At 40.4% G+C, this 13009-nt stretch overlaps 1 protein-coding gene across 13 annotated transcripts in view; it reads left to right on the top strand.

The window, feature by feature from the left end:
• macrod2 (mono-ADP ribosylhydrolase 2) overlaps nucleotides 1-13009 on the top strand; it is a 421900-nt gene that overhangs the window by 115088 nt on the left and 293803 nt on the right. For all 13 annotated transcript variants that reach the window (XM_037122855.1, XM_037122864.1, XM_037122863.1 and 10 more), the window contains exon 4: nucleotides 12122-12151. In XM_037122855.1, the coding sequence (XP_036978750.1) occupies nucleotides 12122-12151 (30 nt within the window). The remainder of the gene's footprint in view (nucleotides 1-12121; nucleotides 12152-13009) is intronic.

The following is a 13009-nucleotide window of genomic DNA, read 5'->3' as shown; positions in this document are numbered from 1 at the left end:
AATAAAGAGCTTGGAGGCAAGCCAATTAACGGCTGCAATTAAGCAGCATCACAAAGTTCAGCAAGAGGACGGCAATATCATTTAGAGAGATATAACCATTGTCAATCTATTCTCTGAGTTAAGTATCCCCATGATAATCATTTCACTCTCTCAGCCTGCGCCACGTCCGTCAATTATTTAGTGTGATGTGTTTTCTTATGTGTCCTTGTTCTCCTGTGTATGTAAGAGAAACACTTAGTGCTACAACAACAGATTCAAGCATTATGTTTTGAAGCAAAATGCAATACATTAATGAAAGGGTCATGGTGTAATTAGCAATTTCCTTGCCACGCCTAGCTTCTTAGTCTGATGAGAACTTCCAATGGAGGATTTCAGTTGTTCAGGCAAATGTAGATAAAGGGAAACTTTGTATTATTCTGCATGTAATGTCTTCTGATGAGCTAGAGTGCTTCTATTAAGCAGAACCGTGTCCCCTGTTTAAATATCATTAAAAGGTAGTCAAAGGACGACTTCAGACTGGATGATGAAGTAAGGAGAGATTCTAAAACAGGATGAGTATCAGCCAGGCAGGATATTTCAGGCCACTGAGAGGTGCAGTGCTGTGAACTTGATTTAAGCAGTCTGATGGATTGTATCAATACAGATTACATAAACAGATGATTACCAAAGCAAGGCACGAAGAACAACAGCGCTCGAGACTGGACAAGATGGTCGGAAAACTAAAATAAGATTGGAACATTTGACTCTTTTCTGCTCTTCATCTTGCCAAAACACTGTTTTATTCAAGCTCAGATTTGTTTGGTGACACGGCCAAGAGGAAAACACTCTGCCTGTCTGATTGTATAATTCTCATAGTGTCAGCGCTGCGTTTTACTATTTCATAGGATGCCTTGAAGGATGCCCCTTGAATAAGCAATTGAAAACAGGTTGTCTTTTTGTTTTGTTGAAACAAAGGGCTACAGATACCAGTAAGCAGGAAATTACCCGTTGGGATTCTGAGTGAATGTGTTTGTGAGGGGGAAAAAAAAAACAGATGCTTGTTTGAAGATGCACTGAAGTGAACATGGTGTGATCCATAGGTGCTACAAAAGAAAGAAGCTCAAAACAATACCTTGCTATTATTGTTGCAGACCATGACATTTCAGTATCTGAGCTAATTCCGCTGTTTTTCAAAAGGCAGGAACTGTGAGGTATTTACGTACGTGTGAACCCTCTTTTGCTGTTAGTGCTGTAGTATTCAGAAACTTCAACATCCAACAGGGAGACATGGGGATATCAATGCACAGTTGTCAGTTGTCGTCCCTTTTCAGCTATGATGATTGCAGGGCATGAAATGATAACCCTCACAGCTCGCAACTCACATTCAAAAGCCCGTTTGTAGAACTGCATTGTTTTTGTCGCAGGTTTCATGCCTTAGAATGTGGCCTGTGATTGGGACAGCTGTGAGTTGAGGTGGCACACTGGAAGACATTGTCTTTGAGGTGCAAAACTGTTTTATTTCCATTACAAAGTATGGGGAATAAATAACTGTCTCCAAGTAAATACCTCCCATTATGATCAAACCATTACAACTGTCGCTATTAATGTTAGCACAGGTATGATTATTTATGAGATCAGCCCTCTTTGTAAGAGCTCTCATCACGTACTTCAGTAGACTGAACTGACGTGTGTTCATTTAGACTCTGTTACTCCTGATCCAGAAGCATCAGTTTCTACAAGTAGTGTATTGAGACAAAGAAGGAATGTCTTACATTTTTGCAGTTGCTTTAAGATGTATAACCTTCCTGTTTTCAGCACTGCATCATTTTTTGATTTATTATATAGTTGCTCAGTTCTCCGCTACATACTGTAAATTGTTGTTTTTCATTGTACATTAATAAATCAGTGGGTTTCCCCTAATTGTGTCCATTAACAATCCCACGCTCTACAAAAATAAATATGCGTACAAGCTCTACATGTGTTACATTTTTGGTGATAAACTGCCTCTTTGAATTAACACACAACCCTGTTTAAGCGTCAGTGTTCAATAAGCAGAAAAGGAGATGCCTTCGTGGAAATGTTGATGAAGGTTCTCAGTCATCACGTTCATGGTTTGTGCTATATCCAGACATACTTTGTGGAAATGTTTTTACTCTCTCTCCACCATGGCAACCCGGTGCTCTCGGGAGATCTGTGACATAAACGGAGTGGTTCAGGAGCCGGGGTTCACTTCACACATCACCTCAACACTTACACCACTGTGATCAAATAGACGCTGGTGGGAATGGATCTTCTTAAGTGCCGGTTAAGTGCATTTTACAAAGGAAGTAAGAGAAGTTAAAATACATTTAGTGTTAAAAAAGAACATGCACTCTCCCGTAATGCAATGTTCTGCACTTAAGCTACATAGAGTCCAACTCTGAGTGTGTATACCTTTGCCCTGGCTATCAAAAGCAAGGCCCTCATTTCCACACTTCCACTGCGAAGAGAAAACAGTGATATGTAAGGAAGTCGATTGAGAGACCACACTTCAGTAGCTGAGGATCTTCAATTTAATGCTGTCCTGGCTCTTCCATCTGGAGAAATCCCAGCCATGTTATTTTGGATATAGTGAGGGGAACTGTCTGGCTGCCTGGCGGGTACCTAGCTGTGGGTAGTGGACTGTGAAGGCCCCGAGGAGCCATGCGGTTCTTTACCATACTAGCAGGCCTGATCACCAGTAAGGAGGAGGCTGCATCAAGGCAAGGCTGATAAATCCAGAAATGTGACTGGATAAATCCATAATATGCAGCTGCTGGCCCAAATCCTGCCAGAGCTCCACACTGACACATGGGCCCTGTGAAGCTTGCAGATAACCCATTTAATCTCAACTAGAAAATGATGATGCCTCTTCAAAGTTGGCACACATGCGCAGGGGTTGGACTTTATCAGCTGAGATATCTTACTGGGCCATATAACATTTTGCATATTAAAACTATATTTTTTTTCCCAGTGTATAACATATAATTTTGAAAATGTGGCTTCATATCTGCTTCTCTGTATGGATTATTTTAGCATGCATTAGTCATCTGATATACTGTAAATGTCTCATGTATTATTAGTGTCCTGTGGGATAGCCTCAGGCCTGTGAGCAATGAGGTGCAAAGAGATCTCAAGACATAGATTAACATATGTGAGAAATGCTCCTGTCAACATTTACGTATAGTTAACTCTTTTAATTTGTGTATTTTGAGTATTCATCTGTTTTTTCCAGTATTTTCCTTGCTGGACTTTCAACAACCCTTCCTTATTCAAGGGGAATTCATGTATATTTAATGCCAGGCCCTATGTTTACATATTTTAGTGAGTAAAAGACTAATATGCATGAAAGGTGCCACAGTTGATAAATTGTATTAAGTTAATTGGCAGTATTGAAATTGATGCTTAATTGGTTTGAATAATTAGGAAAGAAGAAAAAAAGATTTGTTTCCAGCTCTATAAATGTATATATTCTCTGATTTCTTAACTCCTCTATGACATTAAACTAAGTGTCTTCGGGTTGTGGACAAAGCAAAACATTTGGGGATCTTTGGGAAGCAGTGATTGACATTTGTCACAATTTTCAAACATTTTACAGGCCAGAAAACAAATAATTTAATCAAGAAAACAACAATGGCAGATTAATGAACAATGAAAATAGATCTCCTCAGCTGGCAGCCATGACGCAGCCTTGCTAGATCTGAAAATATTCTTGCTCTACACTGTTTCCCCCACTGCTTCTTTGATGCCTTACCACTCTCTCCCTCATTTTCTGATATTTTCCCAACTATCTTCATGTATTAAGGGTTTGTTTTGACCAAACCAGAGATGGTAATTGTTGGAACAGTGGAAGGACGAACCAAGACGGTTTTGGTGAATTATATTTTGCTTCTGTTGTTTTTTTTCATGTTTTACGATAATGAAATTCCCTTTTTTGTCAGTGGAGTCAATATAGCATCTGTTTCTGGTTAAACACAAATAATTGTAACTCTGTAGGGCTCCTTTCCATATTGTTGTCAGACACCAGTCAGTGAAAAAAGTGTTTAGTGGACGTAACTTTGATGGTCAAATGTGCTCTCAAGTATTACTTTGCAGCCAATGTAGGCTGTATCTGCTGGACATATTCCATTTTTTTTGTGCCTATTTGTCATTAACACAACAAGCTATGTAAACACAGAGACCAGATTTAAAGACACCGGAATTTCTCTTCAATATCATGTGAAACTCAGATTCACCCTTTCCAAATGTTCTAGATTGAACAATAGTCCTACTATAAAACATGGCTGAAATTGAAGGAATGAACAATTGAATGTGTTTTTTTTTCTGAGATTATACTTGTGGTTTCTCAAAAACCACAGCCATTATTCTCTTGTGACAACCACAGTGCGGCTGTGATTAAAATAGTGGGAGGGGATCGAAACAACTTCATCTAATAAACCCTGCTGTCATCACTGCCCCCTTGCATCGTGCCTTCAGAGCCCTTGCAGTAAGTCTATCTCGTTCATGTTAATAGGCTTTGTCTTCCGTGTTCAAAACAATTATTAAGTAACACTTCAATCGCTAGAAAGTTGTTTTCTGTGTCTTATTTGATGGCATTGACTTTCCCTTGGTGTCGACTTCAGAAAGAATACAGACTTGCACTTTGCAGAGCCCACCTACAGCTTTATTTTCTTGTAATTTCTCCGAGCTCCCTTCTCAGGATTGGGGGTTGAGCAGATGCAGGTAGATGTATATTTATGAGGGGGATGTGTATTTCAGGGAGAAGCAGTGTTGTGAAAGGTGACCTTGTTAGATAAAAGGAGGGCTCGGAAGCCAAATGATGAAAGAGAATGGGATCATCCTGGGCTCATTAATGTGGATTTGAAGGTCAGGTAATTATAACAATAGACGTGTGGGCTGGCTTTGGCATCTGGTATTGTTGCTTTGTTATGAAGGTGACAAGCCTGCGGAGGAAAGGGATTAATCACTGTGACACCAGCGTGTTGTCACATTGATACATTCAGACATCATAACACTACTGCTGTAGTTCTGAAAAGAGCCTCCAAAAACAACATAATTCCAACAATCAATGGTATATGACAAGTAGAGCTAAAAATATGTTCAGGTTTAAGCAGCCACCCACAGTCTCCTGATATCGTAATGAGCATTTCAAAATAAAATCCAACCCAAAATAGAATTCGCATCATTGTTATTACAGCGATTATGAAATGTAAAGTATGAGGTTTTGACACGCTACAAATCTTCATTTCTTAGGTGGTGACACATGAACTGTTGTATGCAGAAGTGAAGGTAACCAAGAAATCCCACGGCCGTCGACTGCCTGTTTGAGCAAGATGAGCTTATAATAGCTTGAGCTGAAAATAATAAAGCCCAAAGTTCAGGCCACAATCCAACTTAATGGGAATTTTGTTTGTGTTGAACGCTGACACGATATCAATACACATGAGAAATGAGACCTGCTTTATGTTACCTGTGCCAAATCAATTTAATATAACAACCCAATGAATGGTAAACGAGGTCTGCAACAAGGCCCTCCTAAAATTTTACAAAGCAGAAAAACCCTGTAACTTACTGTAAGCTGGCGTGGAAGACAGGGGATTTAAGGCTGGCAGTATTAAATTGAATTTGGTGTTTTTTATGAAACGGCTTGTGTGTCACAGCAGAGGCAGACACAAGTTGCTCATGTTTAATAACAAGTAGTCTAACACAATATAGTAAAGAATCATATTGTGATTTCATTTTGATCAGTTTTGCACCACGATTTACATTTTCATTGAAAAGAACATCACAGTCATGATGATTTGACAGTTGTTGGTGTCTGTGCCAAAGAACCGTGTTTTCTTACATCTGCAGAAAAAAGATTTGTTGGCCAGAGCATCTCTGCAGCGCTGCAGTACATATTTGTAAATCTGTTTTATCAGAAAATTGCAGCTTGTGCAATTTGGATTTTGCACTTGGCCATTTGAGCGATTTTTATAACATTTTGATTATTTGTGCAGTCCTAACAAAAAGTTAACATAGTATCTGCAGGGTTTAATTGTGATGTAACTGTGATGGTTTTAATGTAAGGCCAGATCTTCTTTTTGGTTGCTAACATACATTTTTACCTGTGCTGAAACTCCAAATTCTGTTTGTTTGGAGAAGTCTTTAAGATTTGTATGTACTCTTGTATGGAATAGAACCCCTTTTACTTGTTTCAGCCACAACTGCATCATTTTGACACTACAGCATTTTATTGCACATGAAGCATGAGCCAAGCTTCAGGCTTTTTTTTTTTTTGTATGTGCGTGTGAATGTGCTGCTGGGATCATGCCACCTCCACCACAAGTTTGTCTGGCTCAGTCAGGCTCCTTAGGGATCACTAGAAGCTATGAAGAACGAAAATGCCAACCAGTATTATCAGCCGAGGCAGCATGTGTGGTGTAGCATGCATTTTTAATGTGCCACAAATAAGAAATACCACTGTTCCCCCTGCTCTCTCATCCCACAACTGGTGGCTCGTTTAATTTTTATTTCTATTTGCGCTTTTTTGGCACCCACTACAAGAAAAAAGGAGGCCCTCATCATTAAAGGTTAGAGTTTCCTCTGTTCAACACAGAGCTCTACACACGACATGATATTAAATGCTAGTCTGAATATTTCCAGTTGTGTTGGGTTGCGCATGTGTGTACTTGTGCATGTGATTTTGTGTGTGTGTGTGTGAATGGGCCCAATAGTGGTGCCTGCAGGGAAGGCTGCTGGAGTGGAAACGTGTCTGTGTGTGGTGCGGCACTTTATTTTACTCAAAAAACACTGCTAAAGTCCTTCACTCCACTGCCTCTTTGAACATCGACGTGTCAGCGCTGACATGCTAGACATCAGAACACTATGGCGAAGAACATCTAATGAGCATCTAAGTGTCAAGAGCCTGCAAATGATTTGTCTTCTTTGTTTCTCTGAACTATTTCCCCCACTATTGTAGGCCATCAATTTGTAGTTCATTGTGGTGTAGTCGATGCTAATTGTGCCTGTCAAATTAGCTGTGAGTATGATTTCTAATTAAAGCAGAGGAATGGAGACAAAAGTGATGTGACTCGCGGTTACAAAGAGCAGCTCTGTTGACCCAGTTTTTTGCTTTTATCTGGGACGGTTTGTGTGTTTTCAATCACATTTGCTATAATCGGAATTCCTCTCGTGTGGACAGGTGAGACATGCTTCAAAAGCAGCTGCAGCGAGTGGTCTTGAAATCTGCTGATATCAAGCAGTATGCAGTCAATATGGAACATAGGAAAGATCGGCCCCGTCACAGTTCATTTGACTCATATTTACTGGAAATCCTGCTAAAATGCCTGTACGGTTTGCAGACATAGATAGGCCGTTGACATTATATCGCAGTGTTTGGAAAAATTGCACCAAGATTTTTTTTTTTTTTTGACTCAGCATCCTATCTATTTGCAACAGAGCAGGTAACCAGAACCATAAAACTTTTTTATTCGTTTCTGGAGCCCACCTTTTATCCCAGAGTCACAGCACAGTACACTATTAACCTCTGAGCTTTTTGAGAAGCATGTGAGCGGCTGCTAAGGATAAGGTGAGTGTGCATGCGATGGAGCATATTTAAAGGGTTCAGTTGAGGTAGCAGAGACCAGAAGGTAGACAGTGGATCTGTTTACTGCCTTGAGGTTTTGTGGTTATGCACTAGCACTTCCCATTTAACTGCATGATCTAGGGCTCTGCTGACGACACACCGCACACAAAGCTCAGATCCACGCCTCGCTGCCCTCCGCACACACGGGACTCGCGCACTGAAGTGCACACAAGCCATTTTTATGAATGCTCTGCAAATATATGGACACACTGAGACAGGGAGGTGGTTTCACCATTTCTTTTCACAGTGTTTGTGTCTGTGCCGGCTTCCTGACGCAGTGCCACAATCCATAAACCGCGCCTGTCACACTCTCCGGCTAGGCTTCTGTTATCAATATTTTCTTGGTGTGAAAATACACAGCAGCGGCCCCACTGTATTGTCATTGGCTGAGGGATAAATGAGGTTGCTATGGGGGTTAGGAGTTCAAAGGGCAGACAGGAAGTGGGTGCTCCCACAATGACAGTTCAGGCATGTGTTTGATGGGCCAGCCTAATGCCGTGGACCAGCAGTTCCTAATGACCTGCCATCTACAGGCAGTCTGGGGAGCCCTTCCACTGAGATTTATGGCCCATGTTGTGGTGACTACTGGGACAACTCGCAGCAGCACTCCTGACAAACTCCAACTCCTGTGGCTCCACTCTTTCTTCTCATTTACTGGGTCATTGCAAACCTTCAAGGTTTATCTTTACAGCTACAAGACCTACTCAGGTTCTCTGAAATATGAAAGCTCAAAGATCAGTGGAGTGTTTTGTCTGATGTGATAGGATCCTTGTTGAGTTGCAGCCATAAGTCATTTAACCAGTTAGTTTATTCAAAGAAAATGAATTACCAAAAATGTTGCTAATAGATTAAAAGTTTCATTTGAGAAGTGTCAAATATTTACTTGTTCCAGCAGCGTCTTAAATTTAAATATTTCCTGCATTTTTATCTCTTATGATAGTAAATGATGGTTTGTGGACTGTTGGATGGACAAAAGAATCAATTTGCTGACGCAACATTGGGCTCTGGAGAATCGTGATTAGCATTTTTCAGTACTTTTTGACATGGACCAAACAATTAATTGCGAAAATAATCAGCAGATTATTCGATTTTGTTTGTTGCCGCCCTAGATCTTTGTAGTTGTTTCAGAGATGGAGTTGCACGCCTGCTCTGTCCTTGACAAGAAATTGATTCCAGCAAACTCTCGAGGGGGCGCACACACCAGCGGACACTGAAACGAATGGCAAAGTCAGAAACCCATTAAACATGCATTCAAAGAGACATCTCCACATGCATGCTGCACTGTAGAAGAAACAGATAATGGTCTTCTGATAATACTAATTGTTGGCTCTCCCACTGCTTCCCTAAAGGCAGAAATGTGTTGATCCACCACACGATAGCCAGACTGAGCCTGGGGCAGGCACAAACAGCAAGGAGAGCTAGTTTATAATTAATACACACACTATAAAATATGCATTATGGGGTGGATGTGGCCAAATATGGATTTGTGCTTTGATTTTCACTCAGGATAATTGAAGCACTTCTCCAGCGAGTCATACTGAATAAGGGACTAGCTCGCAGCCATTGGTGCCAACGGTGTAGGGCTGCTCTGTGTGCAGCTGTAGGTTAGCCTCTCTACCAGCTGTTCTTATTTGTCTCATTCTTGAAGACGGACTGTTAAAGCAAGTCTCCGTCCATTTTAGGATGTTAATGTCTCCCCTGATATGTATCACTGTGGGCTGAGCTCACCGACTTCGTAGATCACAGAAATATTGTGTGCACAAGCAGCACGGTGTGCTCAAAGATAAACGGCCGAAACATGTTTCATGACATTCTGATCATTAAAAGGAGAGGATACAGGGAGGATGGAAATGAAAAGGCATAAAGCAGCATTTTTTTTAGACCTCCCTACTTCCATATTCATCAACCCCACTGCAGAGATGAGATGGCTGTCGAACACTCTTCATCTCCCAGTGGGCTGTTGCCGTGATCACACCAAGTCGCATGTGGTTAGAAAGCATCCAACATCTCAACCCCCAGACTACCCTGTTCACTACTACCACTACCCCAACTCACACACATACACCAACACACACACAGGGGAGTTGTGTCAGACTGATTAGCAACCACATCTCCAATCTCTGATTAGGTGGAGTAAATGAAGCACCCCCCTCAGGTATGCATTTCCATAATGTCAGGTAATTAAACCCCAGTGTTTTAATAGCTCAGGAATAGGAAGGCACCCCAGGAGACTAGACAATGATGATAGACTTTGCTGAAAACTAGCATACTATTAGCTTGTGCTTAACTGGCACTGAAACTATTACTTTCATTGTACTGATGGTAGATAAACAACAACACTTAACACTTTTTTTTTACCCCATACATTACTTATACCCCATCTTAAAAACAAAGGTATCTCTGCTTATAAAAGCCAATCCTGATTTTTTTTTTTTTTTAAACTACATCTGTCAACGCTTCTGAAAGATGAACAGAAAACTTCCTGTTTGGGAAATGCACATTTGAGTTGTGTGCTTGCTGTTGATAGCTGACAGATTCCAGAACTTAACAAAGACTGTGAGAGCACAAGCATCTTTTTCATCACAGAAAAACCTGGAGAGGTGCTATTGTAAACATGACAGTGGATTGTCAGTACATCCCTGTTTGAGTTGCTGTTTCTTGTGTGTGTATGTTATGCTCATACTGTATGCAGGCAGACACACACACACACACACACACACACACACACACACACACACACACACACACACACACACACAACAAAAGCCCTTTGATGAGACAAATTCTGCAGTGGGAGAGCTTTCTTTGTCCCGGTGCCCACTCATATGTGTGGTGCTCGAATCAGAACAATGCAACGCCATAATGGTGCCACAGAAAGGTGTGGAAACCGAGTGGACCCCAGAAGTCCCCTTCTACATGTAATCATGCAAAAAATAACAGGCACAGGACTGTGCTGTGATTTGAGAGCCCTCCTCGACACCACATGTTTCTTTATCTGTTGCCTGCGCACTAAAACGTTTTTGAGAAATAATAAGCTTTTAATGGGGTAGTGTTCACTGCTAATGATAGCCATTGCTGTAGCTGGAACTGGAGATCATTAAAGGCATGTTGCAGTGTATGATTTTTCAAATGCTGTATGAACTAAACTTCAAACACATAGGCTACCTACTTTCAGAAACACCCAAATTAACAGATGTACTTTAAATCCCCTCTAATCTTTCTTCTTTCGTGTGCAGCGGGTATGTCAAAATGACAGAGCAAAATGAAAATAGGTTCATTTTTAATGATACACTCTCCACTGAGATAGCACTACCTTCTGTTGAACCACAATACTACAGCTAATTTTGGAGATTCATATATAAAATAAATACACAACAGGGTTTGCTCATCCCATGAGTGTTTGAAAATAGACCCTCTCAAGGCTGGCAACAGAATTACAATTGGCTAGACTTCACTCTATGCATTCGTGTTCTACGTGAGAATGAAGCCTCACTCTTGAAGATCTCACATCTTTCAATTTAAGAGCTCCTTTCAGCTCAAGTCCAACGATTTGTTTGACAAGTTTCCATAATGAAACAACCGGCCGTGCGTTCTTGTTTGCCGCAGAGCCTAGTGGAAATCACATCATCAACATTTATATATATATTTATATTTTTTTCAGTGAAAATGAAATGCAAAAATTGCCATTCTTATTGAAATTGAGCCTCAAGGCATCGCAGTATCTTTCAAAATTATTATTATTATTGTTATTTTTGAATATCGTTCAGCCCTGAATCAGACCCATGACCAAAGCAATGGTGAAATCTGGATCTCCCAGTTACCATAGCAGGCCTCTGGTCGATGCTTTGACTGAACCACATGTTTTATTGAGCATAACCTCTGCCATGTTGCCAAGGAGGGAAAGCTGCTGTAGTGTATATTGAAATGAGCTGCAGACAGAACTGCATGTTTGTTGCCAACTTGCTAATTTAAGTAAAAAACCCCACTGCTGCGCACAGTAATCACTTTTGTCTACTGGAGATGTGATAAACAAACTATTGGAAGGGTTTCACTGTTACCTTTGGATGACTGTGGATTTGAAAATGCAAAATGTTGTGTTGCCAGGTACAGCTATTCAAATGTGTGATTACAGGTTTTACTAAGTGAGTGATTAAAAAAAAAAAAAAAAGTAACATAACAACATAGTCATTCAAGCCAATTTCAGACTGCTCTTGGCACTTGATACCAACTGGCTTCCTTTAGAAGGCCGTGAAAATAAACTGAATGTTTTCATGAATCATTTTGATGTGTTGTCAAACCCAGTGGAATTCTTCAGTCATAGCTCTGTCCATTTGAATATATAAATGAGTTTAAATTGCTGTATTTATAAAAGAAATCACACCTGTGCATTTAGAGAATTCCAACTTTTGTTGTCAAAAATATTGCTGACTCTTTTGACTGATCCTCATTCGCTTTATCTCTCAAGTTTACTGACTCATGTTTTTTTTCTCTTTTCAGCAAACTCCAGTCTTCTGGGAGGTGGGGGAGGTGAGTAAACACCTCTTTTTCATCATATCATCTCATTGTTTTTTTCCTATGGTATTAACACAATTAAAGTTGCACTCGTCAGATCCAGCCATATTGGCACATCTACCGTATATTCTTCAGTGGGTTCATGGTGGACTTTAATATCTATTTCGCCTGAAGTGACTCTGTTAACTGTGGCTGAACATAAAAGCCAAAACATTGCAGTGCAGTGCAACCTTGCACTGTGCCACACCAAGAGATGGTCATTACTTTAGCGGCCTGCCGAAGAACATTATCATCAAAGCGATGGGGGAAATCTGAGGCACCCGAGCGTAGTGTGGGAATAATGGGTTGGGAACCCCAGTAGAATGCTACGGCCCAATCCCACTGTTGTTCTTTTCTGAAATTTGACTTTTACTGTGACATGATTGAAATAATCATTCTTCGCCACAGTAAGATGAGATTGGGCTAAAATGTACCCAGTTGGATGTGGATTGTTAATTTTTGACTGAAGGGGAAATTTTTGATGATGTGGGTGAGTAGTATGACAATGAAATAAGGTCACTGCTTCAGCCTTATCTGTTTATCCATCTGTGGTGGCTGTCACTTTGAATGTGTCACTGTCTCCTGACAGCTCTCGGTTGTACATGATGATCCCAACCAGAACAATAGACATTTGCTCATCTTAGGAATTATTAAATAAAATGATATGAAATATAAATGAAATAGATCCATTGAAACCACCAAATTATTAAGCAAATGGTAAGTAGCAATGACATAAACATCTCCAAGAAAACAGTACTGCAACAATAAATACACCACAAATCAAAACAGTTGTATTACATAAAGCAAGCAAAGCAATGTTAGAGTGGGTGTGAG

Source organism: Acanthopagrus latus, chromosome 15, assembly GCF_904848185.1.
Source record: "Acanthopagrus latus isolate v.2019 chromosome 15, fAcaLat1.1, whole genome shotgun sequence".
Classification (NCBI taxonomy): Eukaryota; Metazoa; Chordata; class Actinopteri; order Spariformes; family Sparidae; genus Acanthopagrus; species Acanthopagrus latus.
This window is presented reverse-complemented; position numbering and strand designations above follow the sequence as displayed.